The sequence below is a fragment of the Pyrus communis genome, chromosome 12 (genome assembly GCF_041283825.1).
Source record: "Pyrus communis isolate YQ-2024b chromosome 12, ASM4128382v1, whole genome shotgun sequence".
Classification (NCBI taxonomy): Eukaryota; Viridiplantae; Streptophyta; class Magnoliopsida; order Rosales; family Rosaceae; genus Pyrus; species Pyrus communis.
In genome coordinates, this window is record NC_142576.1 from 19966954 (window position 1) to 19988567 (window position 21614).

Here is a 21614-nt window from a genome sequence, read left to right on the forward strand (position 1 = left end):
ATGAAATATTTGTAACATCCAAAATAAGCAAAACATTTGAAACTCATAAAAAATTAGGACATAGTTGGAAGAAAAATAAAGAACTAAGATATGATGACAAAAACAAGAACAAGAATTATGAAATATTTGTAACATCCAATATAAAAAAAGGGAACGTGCCCCTGGACATGTTTAATGACTAAAATCTCATGATTTTGAACTTCAAGTTTGTTGGTGTCAAAGCTCGAATAGAGCCTAACTAGCTTCAACGTGTGATTTGTTCTAAGTGTTGCTTTCGGTCACCAATAGACATATTGTGTTTAGATTTGTGTTAATTTAGCATGTAGATCTAACTTCTTAACAAAAAATGATTGTATACCGAATAAGACACTAGTTCAAATAAGTTATTTTTTATGTCTCAAATGAATTAGAACTTAAAATCTAGTGTGAAATATGTTGCCTAAGTTGTAAATGAAAATACAATAATAATAAAAACACAAGAACTGAATTTAACCATTTTATGATGGAATCAAGATTATAATTGTTCACAAAAGAGATTCGTGGTTGATGACTCAATCTACATAACTAAAAAGTAAAGAGACTTCAAGATGTAAAGAAAGCAGTTATCTCCAACAAAAGTTAGGCCATAGAAGGAAGATTAATGCTAGAGAGTCTATTGATGTCACTTATGATACATTAGACTGAATGAGAAACATTATCTCAAGGAGGCGATTGCGGTTGGCTGAAATGTTTATCAACCAATTCATGCTACGTGGTAGCAAAACCATAAATGTTTTAGGTCTGAGGGATTATGAGTTGTGTTTGTGTTGACCCTAAAAACTACAAAACCTACGTGGCGCGCATGCCGAGTAACTAATGAGCTAATTACGTCATTCGGTTGATGCGGATGTGCCAACTCGTCAGCCGAGCTCGGCCGAGGAGTAAAATGTGTTGATGTTGCGTTGAGTATGCTGTTGACTTCTTGATCTTGTGGCTGTGGTTGAGGAAGGAACACGTCTTAGCCTTCAAGTTTTAGAGCCTAAAGACAAGGCTGCTAGTCTTGCAAAGTTCATGGATCGTCGGCGCTGGGTTCAGTTATAGTAATTATATTCGTAAGAGTGTTAACACATTGAACCGGTACCAAGCTATATGGACACAAATACTCAAAAGAGAAGTATGTCTTGATAGTGAATGTGGTTCGGCCATTAGAATGCCGAACTCTAAAACTTACTTGTGAATACCCAATCATAAAACAAACTCGGCGTTCAATATGCCGAGCCCAGTAATTTGTAACACCCCATTTCGTCGAGAAGGCTAATGAGATGACCTCTCCTAATAAGGATTCGAAAACCCTTCTCGACCGAGACTTGTATTGGTAATCAGTCGGTCTCGACGCAGTGCTGTTTATCCAAACTGAAGGTGCTCTGGGGTCGGCTGATTCTACGGTAATAGTGTTGTTTATCCAAACTGAAGATGTCACCGGTTACCTTCCCAGTGCTGTTTATCCAAACTGAAGATGTGTTGGCGGAAAAAGAAAACAAAAATCTCAAGGTTGTTGAGAGGTTTCGCGTAGAGCGAGAGTTTGCGCATGGCAGTTTGTGTGTTGAATTGGAGGGCTTCGAATGATGCACCCCCATCTTATTTATAGCAGCCAACCTTGTCTTGACCGAACTAGAACTATACTTGGGTTAGGATTCCTCATCCTAACCTAAACAGATCTCGCCCAATCCTTCCTCCATTAGGACTTTGAACCAACCTCTTTATTCGACTACATTCACTTCTCAAACCTCAGCATCCTCATTTCATTGAGACTCCTAATATTACTAGGATTCGACTCATTCGCTCCTACCCAGATTAATCATTCTCAGACTAGGACTCGGCCAATCTTAACTGAACGGCCCATAATAACTAGAATTTGTGATGATTCTAGAATCATATTGTCGGGGCAAGAACAACTCCTAACTCGGCCCACACTAATATTTTGGGCCCAAACAGTTTGCTTTGAAGAAGGCTTGAGATTATGGTGAGATACAATTATTAAAGAATCACTTGAATTTGTATAATCATAAAGTTTGAATTTGATGAAGATCCATTTCTTGAAGATCTCGGCTCTATGTATAGTGTAAAAATGCACAAGGAAAAGGATTTGAAATTTGACATATGTCCATACCGGCCACACCAAACCGCGATTGTCTGATGTCTTAGTTAAAATCGAACCGATCCGTTTTATAATTATTTGTCGAAGTCCGCATACATCGGACCGTGTCCTTCTATCTCCATCTAAACCGGACCGTGCACACCCAAACAGGGGTCCGGTCCAGCAAAAGAAAAGGAAAAAACCCCTAATCATAAAGGAAAGTAGGAAACGGCAAAACCCTCTCTTAAACCCTCTCTTTGTCTCTCTCTAAAATCAAACGTTCCTCTCTCCTCTTCTTCCTCTGCCGCCCACTTTCGCCGCAGTCGCCATGGCTTCCTCAGAGGTATCTCTCTCTCTCTCCTCTCTTTCTCTCTCTAGAATATGTCTGTATACGAATTGTATTCGATTTTTAATCTGTGGGTCGTGGAGTTTTTGCTTTGAGTCGATTGGGAAAGTTTAATTTTTTAGTAAATTTATCTAAAAAATCCGAGCTTTAATTGCAGGTTCCGACGGCGTCCACTGAGGCGATTAAGTTTGCTTTCTTAACTGACGAGGAGGTGCGACAGCACAGCTTTCTGAGGGTTACCGACCCATCTCTCCTTACTCAATTAGGAAACCCCGTGGCCGGTGGGCTATACGATAAGGCACTCGGCCCAATTGATGACAAACCCGGCGAAAGGTACCCCCAATGCCATTCTTTGCATTATTTTCATATTCGTTTTGTTAGCTTCATTGTTTTGATTATACTCTGCAAACATGTAATTCAAATGGGAGTTTGTTTTATCTTGTAGTTTTATTTTTGGCCAAGTATATAAAGAGGGAATTAGGAACGGAGACGGATGAAAGGACGCGGTAGAAGGAATGGGGGGAGAAATGAAGGAGATTATATGAAAATAAAAACTTGAAAGTGAAAACAACATAAAATTGTTTTCAGTTTTTTGTTTTTGGTTTTCATTTTGTGTGTCACTCCATAAACATTCCTTTAACAATTCTTCCACCGTCATTCATTTACTCTTTTTCATTCCTCATTTATCCCATATACTTTACTGGTGTCACTGTACAAAAATCTAAAAGCTAAAAGCCAAAATAGTTATCAAGCGGGCCTTAAGTAGTTGATTTTTGTTGGTGAAGTTGTCATAGTTAAAAGAGTTCCTGATGTTTTGACTTACAGTTGATTGATTTAGCTCTTCATTTTTTATGCAGTTGCGGAACATGTGGTGAGAAGTCGCGTAATTGCCCGGGTCATTGTGGTCATATTGACCTTGCGTTGCCAGTTTATAATCCCTTGCTGTTCAATACTCTTTTCAAACTTCTACAAAGAACGTGTTTCTTCTGCTACCATTTTCGGACAGACCAAACACATGTAACTGAACTTTGATGAAAATAAATTAGTTTCTTGAGGCTTTAGTCTTTTGTGCCGTTCCGTAATTTTATTGCATTCAGAAGTTTATATTGTGACCATTTCCACCCTAACTTTTACCATTCTCTTCTGCGATGTTTTTGGTTGATTAAGGTTGAGAAAGCTGTTTCCCAATTAAAACTCATAATGGAAGGTGACGTCGTTGGGGCTAAACTGTTAGATTCTGACTCACCTAGTGAATACTTAGACTGCAATGAGGGAGATAGTCACAGTGACAAGCATGCAAAGCAGCAAGGATGGACTTCTCTTCAGTTTACGGAGCTAATGTCTGTTTTTGATAAGGCTTTGCCGAAACAAGGGAAGGACTGCAACAATTGCAAGGCGAAGAATCCCAAAATCATCAAACCTACTTTTGGATGGTTTCAAATGGTATGATCTTCCAAGCTTAGTGCTTGAAGCTGTTATAGGAGATATGTAAAATCTGTTAGTATCTGCTTAAATAGTTTTTAAAGGAGAAGCATGGTTGTTTTTTTTTATCAACTTTTAAGCTTATGGTGGAAAAGTGGTATATGAATAATTTACTTATAATTTTTGTTTGCGAGTCTTATCTGTCATTTTTCCAAATTTTGATGATTGCCTTTTGAACTTTTCTCAACACACAAAATTGTCAATACTGACAGAGTGGAAACTGGAACAAAAACTTTGGCTTATAGTAAATTATGCTCTTGGTCTACCCTATTCAACATAAGATAAACTTCTGTCAACTAAGTCTATGCTGATTTGAGGAGACGGATTTGCAAATTTAGGTTTATAGTCTTATTCATAGGCATCAATGTCCTTGGAAATTTATATCTTAGGTTATTGTTCATTTTTTCAGCTGTTTTGTGGTAGGGAAGGGTTTTGGAAGACGTTTGGTATGGTGAATGATATTTGCGTTCTTTTCCTTACTCATTATCTATAATTCTAGTATTTTCCATTACTCCTTTGCCCCCTTATCTCTTAATATAGGTAGAATTTGAACAGCAGGGGATTTCCAGATCTCGGCTTGGGTAGTTTTGGATTAATAATGTATTGCTGAATCTAGTTAGGCTCATCAAACATGTATTCGTGCTTTTAGAGTTTCCTTTTTTCTTTTATTTTCTTGTAATTCACATTTTCAGCTCACTTGGTGTTAGAAAAGATATTTGCCCTTAAGACTCGTCTTCTTTTATAGGGTCTATCCAGGGATACCAAGCCTCAAGTTCGATCTAAGTCAATTTCTTTGTAAAGTGGGCAGTTAAAGCTAATCTAGGTGGCTTGGTTTCAAGCCCTCTAAGAGGATTAGGGTTGGTGTACCTTCTAAACTGAAGATATTTGTAGGTTTGGCAATTCCTTGAAGGTTTCTTAACCAAAATATGATTAGGAAGTTTGGTGTCCCTTTAAACTCTAGATTTTTGTATATTTGGCAATCCATTAGAACAATAATACTTATGAGATACTCCAAGCCAGGAAACCACACACCTTCCTCTCCTCATCCATGTTTCATTTGATGCCGATGGTTATAGATGGTTTATTTATTTGGTTTTTTTCTTGCATTGCCTTTTCAGTTCTTAAAATTTTGGTAAGGTTGCTGTGAGGCGTGCAACTCTTTGGACTACTGTTTTGCCTCAAATTTATATTCTTTATTGGTTAATGTTTTTATGGGAGTTGCTGCCGCTATGATGGAGATGTACTGTTTTGTTTGTTTGGATGATGATAATAGTAGAATTGTTCAAGATAAGGTGGAGGAAGTGAGTTTTCTATGGAAAGAGTAGATATTTTGGCGTCTTTATGGGTTCAACACCAGAGTCTTTTGATATTCCCTTTAATTTCACTTATCTTTTGCTGGAGGGATGCAGTTGTAATAATTTCTTATAGTTTTCTAGTTTTTATGTTTAACCAGAGATGCATTGATTTCATGTGTTTTTTATTCTATTTGAAAAAAAGTTTGTGTTTCCTATACAAATAAGTCACTAGTATATATCTTAAAATAAAGGGAGAAAGGTACACATGCACTAGAAATGTCATATCACTAGTATCTTGCCCATTATCGTTACCGCATGTGGCATGGGATTGATAGGGTGATGGTAGAGGGCCCTGATGTCCTAAGTTAAAATTTTCATGTAATAAAAACAAAATGTTAAAAAGAAGAGCAAAAGGTGTGGAAAGAGAAAGGGACCTTTCAGTGTATGAAAGCAATTCTGTCTTTTGACTGTTCTCTTGTTCTTGGTTCTTGGGTTCTATTGGTAATTTATGCTCCATTGTCCAGTTGTGTATGCTTTATGGACAAGGCTGTTTAGGGAGACAAGGTTAAGCTGGGGAATCCCTGAATCTTGTGCTCCATTACTTTGGAGAAGCCTATGTCTTTTGGAGAAAGGAAAGGGGGCTTGGTGCTAGGTCAGTGTGATGTACTGAAATTGCTTTGGGTTGTTTGGATGGAGTGAAATAGGAGATTTCTTAAAGGCCTAAGTTGGAAGATGTGGATTTTTAATGGGAGTGTATTTTTGGGATTCTTCACAGGCTTCAGTGTCTTTAAATATTAAGGACTGGTGCTATTTATTTATTCTAATAGGGATGCTGTTGTTAATTAGTTTTGTCCTTTTGTTTGTTTTTTTTTTTTTTCCTGTTGGGTTCTGTTTTGTTGTTTCTTTAGCTGGGTCTGGGGTGCACCCTCCCCCCTCTGTTGTTCGTTCTCTCTCTTTTTAATGAATTTTGACTTTTTATAAAAAAAAAAAAAAAGAAAAGAAAAAGAAAACAAGATTGTATTGTTATTATGCTTCTTGTTTATTTTCCTTTGTTTTCTTTTCATCAGTTACAAACACATTTTTATTGGCTTCTTGTGTGGCGTAAAATATAGACTTCTTGATTTGATTATAATGTTCTTCTCTGTCAGGTATTGAGTACTTTTTAGTTATCCTTTGCTATATATATATATATATATATATATATATATATATTTTTTTTTTTTGAACTAAGATGATATCTACCAAATTACAAATCTGTTTATCTCTGTCTTTAAACACATGGACGGGCCTATAATATATATTATAATTTACATGTTTCTCAGCCTTATATTGTATTTATAACTAGCTTTCTCCTTTATGGGTTGGTGATTTAGAGTGGTGCTGAAAATGCGAGAGAAAATGTTATCAGAGGGTGCAACCTGGTGGGACCCTTAACTGGTCAAGATGAAGGGGATGAGAATGAAAATGTTGACAATAATGATATGGAAAAGCACAATGGAGAAGGAAGCAAAGTGCCAAGTGAGTTCCTTAATCAGACAACTTCCTTGTCGGGAGATCTATTACCAAAACAGGTATGTTCCATGCCAGTGTTGGCATGACAATAACATTATGATATGATAGATGAGCGAGGTTAACCTATAATTACTATCATTGATCCAAGTCTATGCTATGTGGACATTCAAAATAAAACTTATTTTTATTAGGAAGGAAGAGCTTTACAATCGCTCATTTCTTTCAGGTTCAAGACATCATAAAGCTTTTGTGGGACAATGAAGCTGAGTTCTGCTCTTTTATTGGTGATATCCAATGCCAAGGAATTGGAAGAAAAGCAGGTCACTCTATGTTTTTCTTAGAGACTGTACTTGTGCCACCAATCAAATTTCGTCCTCCATCCAAGGGTGGTGATTCTGTATGTACATTTTACTTTAGGGACTCTCTCTCTTTCTAAACTTATTTGTTTCATTAAAACTATATCCCACATTGGGAAATGGAAGTCTTGCTTAAGAGTTAAAAGATCTTTGGGCCTCTCCAAGCATTGACAATTGCTTTCGAGTTAATCTTTGTGATTGAAAGGTCCTTCGGTAATTGGACAGTAGTCCAGTTGAAGAGGCAGTTTTGTGGGTTTGATTTGATAGACTTACCAATCTTAAGCTCAAAATTGATTTGCTCTTTAGAACAACTTTGCTGAATTTTTTACCTTTATTTTAAGTTGTTTTTTTTTCCTTCAACCCTCCTTTGGCTTTCTTGGTTCATGCGCCACGTACTATATTGTCATTGTGCATTTTATGGAACCTTTTCTTAGGAAAGCATCTTCTTTTCTTTCTAAGTTGAAAATAATAGAATTATGGAACTCCTTTAGAGAAAATATTACTCTTGTTCACACAAAAAAAATAGAGAAAGTAGTACTGCAAGTCTGTAATACAATGATTTATGTCCCACCGCCTTCTCTGAATTCGATCTGTTTGGTCATGTTTTCACATTTTAGGTGATGGAGCATCCTCAAACCGTTTTATTAAGTAAGGTGGTGCAGGCAAATAATTCTTTGCAAGAGTCTGTTGTTACCAAGTCTGACCCCTCAAAGACAATTCGGCAGTGGAGGGATCTTCAAGAGTACATAAATGTGATGTACAATAGCAAAACTGCTACTGGTTAGTGAATGTGTAGTTCAAGTTCTCTGTTAAGTGTTTTAATATTTAGTTCTAGAGTTTCCTATTTCTTTTGTTTATATAAATTCATTGCTTTCTGTTTGTTTTATTTTCATGTTCCAACTTATATTTTCATCTTGGGTAAATTACATAATACTACCTCAACTTTGTGTCTCATAATAATCTCATACCTCATCTTTTAAACATTTCAATGTCATACATCAACTTACTAATTCATTGCAATGTTATACCTCCGTCAATTTTTCTGTTAATGTTATTGTGGCAAGCATGGGGCCCACCCCTCACCCAACTGGATTACAAAATTAATTTAATATTGATAATTAAGAAAATTTAATTATTTAAAAACGTCAAAAATCATAAATTCAATTGAAAAAATACATTTGTTATTGGTACAGGATTCATCATTTTTCTTTCTTCTTCACCATTTTTCTTTGTTTGGTCGAATTCTTCACCATCTTCTTCTCTGCTTGTTCTGGTACATGGAATGGAGAATGAAATTAGGGATTGGCTTATGGCTCAAATGGATGCTGTATATTAAATAGGAGAGCCATGGATGGGGGATCTACGAGGGTTCAAGGTGGGTCAGTTAACCCCTTGGATTTCCGGAAGACGGCTGGGGAGAGCCATGGATGATCCCTTGGTTTTCTGGGCAGCAGCCATGTGCAAACCGGTGCTCGACAAAATGCCGCAACCAATGTCGGCAGTACTGCGTGAGGGTTAGAGAACAGATAAGAGAAAACAGACGCAAAAACTCAAGCCTTTCTGTGTTGTGCGATTCGTCCCTCAGCGACTATTTTAAATCTTCAATTCTTGGGCGTGTTCCATTGTTCGTCCGCTTCAATTTCTGGTACTTTCATGTCTGCTCTAGCCTCTAGGGATTTAGGATTTGAAAGATTTTATGGATTTAGAGATTCTGGGTTTATGGATTCAATTTAGGATCAAATTTAAATTCTAGGGACTTACAGATTCCTCAAGTCCATCGCCTCCCTTAGTCGCGCTTGTAGCGCCATCTCCCTATTTTCCGGTGAGATGATCTGCAGTCACCTATGATCTATAAGTCGTCCATGACGACTAGTATTCTGGCGACGAGATGATGTTTGATGGAAGTGAGGATCGAGATTTGGAGTGGATGTGGGGGTTTTTTATTTCTGGAATTTGGGTTAGGGTTCTCGAGAGGTTGAGTTCCAGGTGGTGATCTTCTTGGATGCATCAGACATGGCTTTGTTTCTCTGCAAGTGAGAAACAAAGCTAGCCGGTGTGCTGAGGTTTGGCCATGGCTGCCATTTTTGCAAGTGAGTGCAGCGAGAGAGGGAGGGAGACAAGTGAGAGGAGAGGGAGTGAGGGAGGAAGTGAGGTTTTTATTTAATTGTTAAATAAAAAAAAAAAAATTTATTAATAATAATTTGATTTTTTATTTTAGTTGGGAAAGGGGTGGGCACCGCTCCTGTCATGTCATCATTTAACAGCTCAATTGACAGAAAATTTAATGGAGGTCTAACATTGCAACGAATTATAAGTTGAGGTATGACATTGTAATGTTTAAAACATGAGGTATGAAATTGTGGTTCGACCTATAGTTGAGGTAGTTTTGTGTAATTTACCCTTTCATCTTTTGGTGGTGCAACATAGAGTAGAAGTGTAAAAACAGAACCATAGGCAGATACTGGAAAACGGTATGATACGGATAACCAAAAAAAGAAAAATATTTATGGTGTGAAAAGTTCATGACAAAGATTGATTCAATTCCCCATTCATGAGGAACAAATAGAAATAGTGTGAGGAAGGAGTGAAATGAAATCAAAAGAAAAACGAGGAGGAGGAGAAGAGAGAGAAATTTAAGGCATCTTGCTACTAGTATGATAATTTCCATCATACCAAGATGATATCATATATGGATGCTCAGTGTCAAGTGAACGATTGATGTGGCTCAACAAGGCTATGTGTGACCCCTGATTTTCACACTTTTGATACCCTTTATTCTTGACTTTTTAGAATGCGAGTGTTGATGAATTGAATTATCTGTGGGAAAATTAGGGGTCAAAGATGGGTTATGGTGGAAGTTATGAGGTTGTTGAGGATAGTAGTGAGTAGGATTGTTGTTTTAAGTAGGATAACCTCCCTTGAGTTCTTGTCCATTGTGGTGCTCTATTTCATTTTCTTTAATAGCTATTCACTATTGAACATGAAGGACCTAAGGCAAAAACTAAAGAGCTCATGTATCAGTCAATATATTTTATATTAAGGGCTTGACATAGTGGGTCCTACTGTTGATATTCTATCTAATGAGTCCAGTCCTTATTAGATTGCTTCTGACATATGAGTCATGACAACCACCAGCCCAAATGGGTAACTGATTAGTCAAGGCCAAAAAGTGATCCAAGCGAATCTCTCCAATGCAGCCAGAAATTATCAAAAGCCAAAGCACTGGTGAGGGCTGCAAATCCCATGTATATCTCACTGACTTTGCCTTTTGGCATTCGTACCAATGGAAATGGGACCCACCACCTGTTATGTAGGACAATTGAAAATGACCACTTGGTTTACAAGATGATAGAAAGTTCCTTTTTTACACTATATTGGATTAATTAGTTCATGATCTTTCAAATTATTCCCTGTCTGTAGCAGTTAAGTAGTGACCTTTTGAACTTCTATTTAGGTAAAGGTCAAAAAGATGCGGATCCTGGAATATGTCAGTTGCTTGAGAAGAAGGAAGGCCTGTTCCGGCAGAAAATGATGGGCAAACGGGTTAATTATGCATGTCGGTCTGTCATATCCCCAGATCCCTATTTAGCTGTTAATGAGATTGGAATTCCTCCGTATTTTGCAACTAGATTAACATATCCTGAGGTAAGGTTTACTGTTGGCTTTGTGGCTTCGGATGAGCATCAATGTTTTCTTCTTAAATTGATGTTGAAATTACTGCAGAGAGTTACTCCGTGGAATGTTGACAAGTTGAGGAATGCAATTGTCAACGGTCCTGAAATCCATCCTGGAGCTACACAGTATGTTGATAAGTCCTCTGTGAAGATGTTGAGACAAAACCGGAGAGAACGCATTTCAACAGCAAGAAAATTACCTTCTTCAAAAGGGCTTGCTACACAACACGGAAAAGGATCTGATAATAGCTATGAAAACAAAGTTGTTTTTCGTCACTTGCGAGATGGGGACATTGTGCTTGTCAATCGACAGGTGTTGCTTCATTGACTTTCGTATGTATAATGTCCTTTGCATATATTTGTGATGAGGAGTTTTATATCCAGGCTGATTATAAGCATTATGGTATGAAGCAGTTGGTATTGTGCTACCATATTAGTGGATAAATTGCTTACATTGTTTGTCTTCCTTTATAAAGGAAAGAAATTTTGTATTTGCCCAAAAGAGCATTATCTAATAGTTAAATGTTTGTTCATTTTCATTAAGTGGTCACATTGGGGCTTTATGTATAAATGTTTGTCTTCCTTCACTGAAGGTAAACGCTTATGGTGCTAGGCTTTATACGAAAATAATGAGATTCTAGTTGGCATTAAATAAATAATTAAGGTATTATATTAGATAATATATTGCACCTATTTATAAGATAAATTCTACAATTGTACAATGCAACATGCACGATGAATAGTTATATAGATTCAAATATTTGTATGTATTCATAGATTAAACATAACAAATTGATGTGGTATAGACTATAGTTTCTTAACTTTTACATCAAAAGTTTGTTAGGTTAACTTTTCTTTTCTTCTAAAATATATGTTTATGTAATGTAAATTCTGGATTATAATTTGATTCATCATTAGTTTTGTGGTTGAGTGCTTGGTTTCTGTTTCATATTGCAGCCTACACTTCACAAACCCAGTATAATGGCGCATGTAGTTCGTGTATTGAAGGGGGAGAAAACAATTCGTATGCACTATGCAAATTGCAGGTTGATATTTCAAACACATGCATCCATATAATAGTTGTTTACATATTCACCACCTGAAATTTGTTTTTGGCGTCTATAATCTATTGGCAAGTTTTGATTTAATGTTGTGGTTTCAGTACGTACAATGCTGATTTTGATGGTGATGAAATGAATGTTCATTTTCCACAAGATGAAATTTCTCGAGCAGAAGCTTACAATATCGTAAATGCAAATAACCAATATGTAAAGCCTACCAGCGGTGATCCAATTAGAGCCTTGATTCAGGTATTGAAAAACTATTGTGGTAATTGATATGCAACTTTAAGAAAATATTTAAGTACTTGTTGTATCTTGAGCAGTTGCACCAACGCATCTTTAAATATTTGTTTATGGTTTATTCTTTTGAAAATTTCAGGACCATGTCATAAGTGCTGTCCTCCTTACAAAGAAGGATACCTTTTTGCGCTGGGAGGAATTTAATCAGCTTCTTTATAGTTCATGTGTTTCAGCCCGTCGGTCAGATGCTTTGTCTGGAAAACCAGATCAAAAGGTTTTCATGTGTAACATTGAAGGCACAATGCAGCCCCTTCTTCCTGCTATTTGGAAACCAGAGCGTCTTTGGACTGGAAAACAGGTTATTTTAAATTTACTCAGCAAATTTGTAGCAGAAAAGTCAAAATGTGACTTCCACTGAAATCTGAATTTTAGATTTTTGAATGCATAACTTTTTGTGATGTCCTTGGGTTGTTAAATGTATACCTGTCATCTCCTTTTTCTTTCATTTATTGTATGTTAATAGTACTGTTGTGATGTTCCTGGACTTTGATTTTAAAACTCAATCTCTCTTCTTTCCAGGTCATCACTGCCTTGCTAAATCATATTACTAGGGGTTCTCCGCCAGTTACTGTAGAAAAGGATGCAAAAATCCCACGTGGTTTTTTTAACTGTAATCTTGAAGAAGAGAAATTTGATGAAGAGGAACTACAGAAAAAGAAGAAACGAAGCAAAGGAAAACAAGCTGATGAATGTGGATCACAGAATGAGAAGAAACCAGACCAAAAAGTAGATAACGATAAATCAAAGGACACAGGGGTTGTAGATGAGAACAGTTTATTAATCTATAAAAACAATTTGGTGCGCGGTGTGATTGACAAGGCTCAGTTTGGTGATTATGGTTTGGTCCATACAGTGCAGGAGCTCTATGGCTCAGATGCTGCAGGAATATTGCTTTCTGTATTGAGTCGTTTGTTTACTGTTTATTTGCAGGTTAGTTGGGTTCAATATTTGTTTTGCTGTTATGTGGTTAATTTTATTTCCTGTTTACCCTTAATTTATTTTCTCTAGCAAGTAGCAACTATATAAGCTTGCATTATGTTGTGTATGGTTCAGATGCATGGGTTCACATGTGGTGTTGATGATCTTCTGGTAATGCCGAGCAAAGACACAAAAATGAAGGAACAACTTGAAAGTTGTGAAGAGATTGGTGAAAAAGTTTTCCGTGATTTTATCGAAGTCGAAGATGATAAAAGAAAAGGTATGCCATTGCTCTGTAGCAAACATTTCTCTGTCAAAAACATATATAGGTTGATGATTGTGAGGTCGTTGTACAATGTGAGAGATCTAGGCTCACTTGACAAATGCTTCCATTCTCTGCCTTCTCAGAATGTTCTGATATTTTTCATTCCTCCAAGTTCGTCACTTTTCTAATCCGATTTTACCTTTAACGGTCAACATGGTAGAAGGTTTCTTGTTGAGCTCATGCACGCATAGAACATGTCTTTCCTGAAAATAACAACCATTTCTGGAATTCTTTAGGTATCGTAATTTCTTTGACACCGAAGTCCAAGCTATCTCATTCTTGAAACAGAATCAGCCAAACTGAGCCAGCTTACCCATCTCTATAGCCCCATAGTCAAGACTAAGCCCATATTCGAACTGCAGATACATATGTTATTGTTGTACCTAATATATGTAGTATCTTCGCTTTCAGCTTCAGTTAAAACACGGGAGATCGGAGTATTTAATCTGATTTTTCTTATGAAAAATGGTAGCGGTACTAATAGTTACTAGGGTAGCTTCAATTCAAATAATTTAAAATGCCATTCAAAGTCAAATTATCGTCTATTCAGACGAGCATTTCAATCTGAAGAAAAACTTTGTTGAAATGAAGATCTATAATTTCTGATCAGTCTTTCTTTTTAAGTTTTTACACCTTGTGTTTTCCCCCACTATTCTCAGTTCATTTGTTTTAACGGATGCATGATATCTTGATGAAATTTGCAGATCTAGTGGCACTGCAATTGAACATTGAAAAATTTATACGGAGTAATGGAGAATCTGCCTTGGCAGCCTTGGATAGGAGAATGATTAGTCAGCTTAATAACAAGACCTCCAACTCTGACGTCTTCAAACAATTATTGTTGAAAGGGTTATCAAAACCGTCCGTTAAGAATTGTATCTATCTTATGACCACATCTGGGGCTAAAGGTAGTGTGGTAAGTTTCTAGTGCTAACTGTATACTTTATTCTTTTTATGAGTAACATGCAGCATGATAGTGCAGTATTAGAATACTAAAGAGTAAGTTATGTTTTTGACATTACTATAATTAGGTGTATATAGGTGGCATGACAGAATGCACCAAGACATTTATTTGATAAACGTACCTTAACGATTTTTCAAGTTACTAGTATGAAAATGCAAGGGATGTATTCCATGTCATAGGTAATCAATATCTTAATATATCTTTTAATTATTGAGTCGCGTTCATAAAAACTATTTAACGATTTAAGGATGATATATAGATAGTCCTGCTCTCCTAAGGTCCTCATTTTGAGGACTTGTGAGGACTACATGCATATTAGGCACAAGATTATATCAGTTTACATCCAAATGCTTAAAATATTTGACAACTTAATCAAAACCAACTTAAAATCCACGAACCATAAGAAAGCTCATTTTCTTGTTTTGCTTTATTAAGTTGTCAAAATTTTTAAGCCTTTGGATCTAAACTAATACAGTCGTGTGGCTAATATGCATTTGGTCCTCACAGGTCCTCAAAATCAAGACCTTAGGTGAGCAGGACTCAATATATTGAACTTTGAATTGCTTTTCTCACTTGAAAAATTTTAATGTTTTTCTCCCTCCTTACAAGATGTGCTTCCTGATAAGAAATAAGTATCACCTGGTAAAGTAGACAACGTTTGTAGTTTGTGTATAATAAATGCATATATGCATTAGTTCCAAGTGATTTTTTTCCACGTTTCCTTTTTTTCCTGTATATATCCTGATCATAAGTTAATGGTTTTTATTATTGTTTCTATAAAATATTAAATAATATTTTATTTTCAACATCATGTGCAAAGCAATGTAAAATGTTAATAATATGCTAGATATATATGATAGCTATGAAGCATGAATAAAGAAAGGTATGGTGTACTCAATATTGATAAAACGATAATTCACATGGGTATGCATTGGACACTACAAATGCGTATCTGATTGACTTTTTGGAAAGTTTGACCTGGATTCTTACTTGATTTGCATAGGATACGGAAGGGGTTATTCTGTAAAATTTTTTACGAAAAAGGATTCAGCTCAGGGTGCTTTTAAAGAATTTTTTGAATTTTTTTTCTTTGTTAAATGAGGTTTGGGTGGTTTTAAAACGTCAAGGATTAACTTGAAGGCAAACAAAAAATGATTAAGAGAAAAGGAAAAAAGAAAGAATATATTCTATATATATATATATATATATATATATATAAATAAAATATTGTATTTTGTATGATATAAATATATATTTTTATATTATTATTGCTTTGATCCTTGTGGTACTCATATCTTAGTTTTTGGATAGTAGTAGTTCCCTGTTGCTTCGTATTATGTAAGCCATCTCTGAGCAACATTGTTGAACTGCCTAATGTGTACTCATTACCATCTATAAGCTATTAGTTGTAATTCTTTTGGTAGAATTATTCGAGAAACTTTATAAAGAAATTTTGCACCTATGCATTTAATGCTTTTACCTTCTTGATTAGGCCAACCTCCAACAAATAACTTCGTATTTGGGTCAGCAAGAGCTAGAAGGCAAACGGGTGCCTCAAATGGTTTCTGGAAAGACCTTACCGTGCTTTCACCCATGGGATTGGTCATCTCGATCTGGAGGCTTTATTATTGATCGTTTTCTTACTGGTCTTCGGCCTCAGGAGTATTATTTTCATTGCATGGCTGGTCGTGAAGGGTAATTTAGATCTCTTTTCTCAACCCTTTTCTAGGTTATCTTTTGGAGAAATGATCATCCTTTCTGTTCATTTCCCTTTTACCTTTGTCGTACAAAAATATAAGATGCTGTTTCTTTGTTAATGGAAGTTAAAAGCTTTATGACACAGCATTCTTACCTGACGTGCAGTTGTCTTGAGTTGTGACCGAATAGAAAGGTTTAAAGTCTGGTTTTTGGTCATAGATGAGATCAAGCAGACGGATAATAATTTATTGAGTTATGACTGATAAACTCAATCTCTTTTCCCTTGGGGAAGTGGGAAAAAAGAAGGAAGCAACTATTGATTCCCCGTTTTTAAACTTTTCCTTCAGCCACTTGGTGCACGTATAATTTGATTTCTTTAAAAAAAGAAAATTGGGGATAATTATTTTGAGAATCTTAGTATCAAATTTTTTGTAGTCCAGACTGTCCATCAGGAGAAATTCAAACTCGTTTTGATGCCATTGACTGGTAAATGGAAGCAATGTGACGTTATTGCAAATCTTTATTGAAAATATTCTCTTACAAACCAGACCTTTTCACTTGTATTGTTGAATTAGTTCATCCTCCATAATAGGATCACTTTGACTTATGCATGCATGGGGTGTTTCTGCGCAGTTGTGTGCAGTATATCAGTTAGGATGAGGTAGCATCTGTAGAAAACATAGGTAGGTCAGTACCGCCTCTTGCTTGAGGTTTAGGAGTACATTAGGTGGAAAGCAATTTTTTTCCCCTTTTCTACTTGGCAATCAATTAGAACTTAAGGTGTACCGTGTCCTTGGTAACCATTTGAATGATTATTCTTTCCCCTTTTTTAACTACGATGTTTATACTGCTAGGTTGGTTGATACGGCTGTCAAAACATCTCGTAGTGGGTACCTGCAAAGGTGCCTAATAAAAAATCTTGAGTGCCTAAAAGTTTGTTATGACCATACCGTCCGTGATGCTGACGGTTCCATTGTTCAATTTTATTATGGAGAAGATGGTGTTGATGTCCATTTGACAAGCTTCCTACAAAAATTTGACTCCCTGGCAGCTGTAAGAATTTGGTTCAATTATTTATTCAGCCGTAAATTCAATTATGCATATGCTTCCGTACAGACTGTTTTTCAATTATTTATTTGCTATCTATTGACTATTTTTTTCTCAGAATAAAGAAATGTTCCAGAACAAATTCCATCGAAAAATCGACAAATCCGATCCTTACATTGCTAAGCTGCCTTCAGCTCTCAAGTATAAAGCAGAGAAGTTCGTGCTTGATTTGTCCTTGAAGGAGGAAAGTCATAACTTATTCAGCCAAGTGGATTTCTTGAAGTTAATGGAGCATAAATACCTCTCTAGTCTTGCTCAACCTGGAGAACCAGTTGGTGTTCTTGCTGCTCAGTCAGTAGGAGAACCGTCAACTCAGATGACGTAAGTTTTCTTCCATGTCATTTTGAATTCTGCTCATTGGTTCGGGGTTTATTATTCAAATGGCTACATAGTTTTGCTGTTCTGTTTCTAGAGTGAATGTTACTTACTCTATTTCCCCCTGAAACCCATTGTGATGCCCCTAAAAGTCACTTTGGCTCACTTCACCCCTTGAGCTCACATTTTGCTTAAAACAATGCTGTTTGGAGCCTATTGGTAGGAGCTGCTTTTACATTAGCTAGGTTTCTGTTTCGACTTTTTATTTTGTCTGTTGATGTGCCAATCACTTCCTCTATAATCCTATTTTTCTCAGCAATAATCCTTTATTTCAGAAAAGAAGACCAAATGTAAAAGTTTATCTGGTTTTTAGCCTTATGATACAATGAAATTAGTCTAGTTATGTGCTTTATTTATGAACCATGATTTTTTTGTTAATGTTGATATGTATCCTTTGCTTATTGTTTTCAGACTGAATACTTTCCATCTTGCTGGAAGAGGTGAAATGAATGTGACACTTGGAATCCCTCGTCTTCAAGAAATCTTGATGACTGCTGCAAATGAGATTAAGACTCCGGTCATGACATGTCCATTGCGAAAGGGGAGATCAAAGTGAGTCCTTAATTGGTTTTGGTGCACCACTTTTGCCTTTATTTTTATTTTATTTTTATAGTTTATTGTTATTGATAACTGAACATAGTGTACATTGATGTATTTTCTTGTACATCTTGAAGTAATATTTTCCAAAATTACGGATTACAACAAGAACAACAACAAAGTTTTATCCCACTAAGTGGGGTCAGCTGTGTGAATCCTACAACGCCAAGTCTTCCGTTAGCTCCAAGTACTCCAATTTTTTTCTTGAAGTGTCTTCCAAGTCTTCCTAGGTCTTCCTTTACCCCTTTTTCCCAAAGCCCGTCTCATAATCACATTTTCTTATCGGAACATATGTAGGTCTTCGTTTAACATGTCCAAACGGGCCAAACCACCTTAACCGATTTTCTCTCATCTTATCTTCAACTGATGCCATTCCTACTTTACATTGGATATCCTCGTTCTTAATCCTGTCCTTTCTCATGTACCCGCTCATCCGACGAAGCATCGTCTCTGCTACACTCATCTTTTGCATGTGTTGATGCTTGACTCCCCAACATTCCATGCGGTAAACCATTGCTGGTTGCCACCCTATAGAATTTTCCCTTGAGCTTTGGTGGCATACGATGGTCTTCCAACATTACAGACTGATTCTTATAAATTTCAAAGGGAGTGCCACAAGCTATGTAAAAATCTTATTTTCACCAAAAGCTCCAAGTCATAGTTAAAGTGAGGATAGTTTATGGGAAGGCTTCATTTTGTCTCAACTCCAATGCAACTTTTATTGCAAAGCTATCGTTGGTGATACATAGTTATACTCGTACATGCCAAACCTACTTTATTTTGCTTGAGTTGAATATTAAATATGCATCTCATCTGTTGTTAGTAGTTCTATAAAAGTTGCTTGCACTTGAAAAACTCAAATTAACCTTTTACTTTATAGACAATGGACCATTGGAAGAGGGTTTCTGGGATAAAAATATAAGAAGGTAGTTGTCCTTGCAGGGAAAAGGATTGCCTCATCTATATGATTAAGGAGGTGCCCGAAAATGGTGTTCATTGATGGTAGAAAGAAAAACCTTGTACATTTGTTCTCAGTAGCAGAGCTTACGTATTTCTCAGTGTTTACTGTCACTAAACCCTGCTGAGATTGCGTTATCCAATTGTTGAACTTTAATGATTTTCATGTCCTCTTGTTTTTTGTCACTTGGAAACGTTTATAGACAGTACAGTCACCATGTGTTGTATCTATTGACTTTGAACCACTCTGTTGTTATGTGCAGGGAGGAAGCTCAGCATCTAGCTAATAAGTTGAAGAAGATCACTGTGGCAGACATAATAGAGAGTATGGAAGTTACGTTGTTGCCATTTGTCCTTCAGGGTCTTGAAACTTGCCGTACTTATAAACTTCAAATGAAACTCCACATACCTGAACATCTTCAAAACATCGTTCAAGATATATCAGAAGATTGGGAGGAAATCCTAGAGGTTATGTTTGTTAGGGCGTTGGAAGATGCCATACAAAGTCATGTGCTCTTGCTTTCCAAAATTAGTGGTATAAAAAATGTCACTGATGCACCACAAAAGGCATCAAATGAGACGGATGAAAATATTTCTAAAAGCGGACATCAACATCAGGAAGAAGACGATGACAATGATGGTGCAGACGATGGTGAAGGGGCCGAGGATTTTGGTATGGATGCACAAAAGCGAAAGCTTCAAGCTTTTGATGAGATGGATTATGAAGATGGATGTGAAGATGAAGTGAGAGATGGAGATCTGACAGATGGAGATGAAGTCGAAAATGATGTGGATAATGATGAGGAGAATGATGTTGAAACTGGTAAGGATGGTGCAATTGAGGTTGTAGATGCTACTGATGAAATGCCTGCAAGTCCTTTAGAAGAGGCTGGAGACCTGCCTAAGCCCAAGTTAAAGGAGAAAAAGAACAAATCAGGAGCCACAATTAAAAAGAAAAAGATCAGAGCTCAGTTAGTAAGAAAAGACACCGACAGGTCAATATTTGTGTCAGCGAAGGGGTTCCACTTTGAGGTCCATTTTAAATTTACCGATGAACCTCATATTTTGCTGGCTCAGGTACGTTCAGTTTTACTCTTCCACTTATTTTCATTAGAAAACTTGCGTACATAACACCCACAGCCGTCACCCCTTATTGCCATTAGCTAACGTTGGATTGTTCCATCAACTTAAACATTGCCCTAATAAAGTTATAGAAATGTTGAAAGAGCACGTACAAAAATGTCGTAAACTTATGAGTATAATTATTAGATGTGCCATTCGGCGTCCCTATTTATTTTGTTGTTATACCTTCACTTTCAGCCGTGCTGAAAACTTTTTGAATTTGTTATTTAGATTGCTCAGCAGACAGCCCAGAAGGTTTCTATGCAAAGATCTGGCAGTGTTGAGGACTGTAAACAAATAACTTGCGACGAAAATCAAGTCCTCTTATACGGAAAGGATCCTGAGAATAAACAAAGTTATTCATCCAAGGAAAAAAAGGAGATGGCAGCTCTGCAGACTACTGGAGTGGATTTCCGTACATTTTGGAAATTGCAAGATGTTCTTGATGTCAGGTATTTATATTCCAACAACATACATGCTATGCTGAACACTTACGGAGTTGAAGCCGCCAGGGAAACTATCATCAGAGAAATTATGAACGTTTTCAAGTCTTACGGGATATCAGTCAACATTAGGCACCTTACGCTTATAGCTGACTACATGACTCACTCGGGTGGTTATCGACCAATGAATAGATTTGGAGGCATAGCAGAGTCGATATCTCCGTTTAATAAAATGTCTTTTGAGACAGCTTCTAAGTTCATTGTCGAAGCAGCATATCACGGGCAGACGGATGACTTGGAAACGCCATCCTCGAGGATCTGTCTTGGATTGCCAGTCAAGGTAGGCACTGGATGTTTTGATTTGATGCAGAAGATAGAGGTTTAGCGTACAGAGATCTGATCTGAGCTTGTTTCATATGAACACAATTTTGGTCGGAGCGCCTATCTTGGCATGTCATTACAGGGCTCTTTTGTTGTCTTATGTGTTGTTTTTTCTCCAGAACGTACTGTCTGATATCTGTTTTTAGTGGACACAACAATCTTGGCGTTGCAGTTTTACGTTGGTTTCAATTTTGTCCTTGTAGTTTCAATTATTTCGAACGAATCTCAACTTCTGTACTTAATTAGTTCCGAATTAGAATTTTCACTCAATTTTCTAAAAACCGCGGGTTGGAGTGTGAATAACAGCCCCTTTTAAAACTCATTAAAATTTTGGTAATTAGCTAAAATTATTCTCTTTTGACATTTGAACGTATCGTTCATATTGACGATACAATGATGATATAATGAGAACATGCTAAAAATGAATCATTTGAACAATCAAATGTCAAAATTCGATCACTTCAGCCAAAAACCTTAAAAAAAAAATTTGACATCACAACTTTTGAAAATTCAAAATTTTAATTTTAAATTCGTTTGACAATCAAGTTAGCTTTTCACTTACATGAACGTTTGACTGATATCTCG

At 36.5% G+C, this 21614-nt stretch overlaps 1 protein-coding gene across 1 annotated transcript; it reads left to right on the plus strand.

Annotated features, from left to right (window-relative positions):
- Positions 1–2217: 2217 nt before the first annotated feature.
- LOC137744948 (DNA-directed RNA polymerase I subunit 1) lies at positions 2218–21206 on the plus strand. The gene is made up of 21 exons (XM_068484771.2): positions 2218–2459; positions 2620–2795; positions 3320–3479; positions 3630–3905; positions 6613–6810; positions 6978–7148; positions 7725–7887; positions 10562–10752; positions 10831–11094; positions 11739–11827; positions 11944–12091; positions 12222–12440; positions 12662–13072; positions 13196–13340; positions 14090–14301; positions 15842–16044; positions 16902–17100; positions 17213–17475; positions 17941–18081; positions 19347–20160; positions 20437–21206. The coding sequence occupies exons 1-21, from the start codon at positions 2445–2447 to the stop codon at positions 21031–21033; spliced, it is 5055 nt and encodes a 1684-aa protein (XP_068340872.2). The 5' UTR covers positions 2218–2444; the 3' UTR covers positions 21034–21206.
- The last annotated feature ends 408 nt before the right edge of the window (positions 21207–21614 follow it).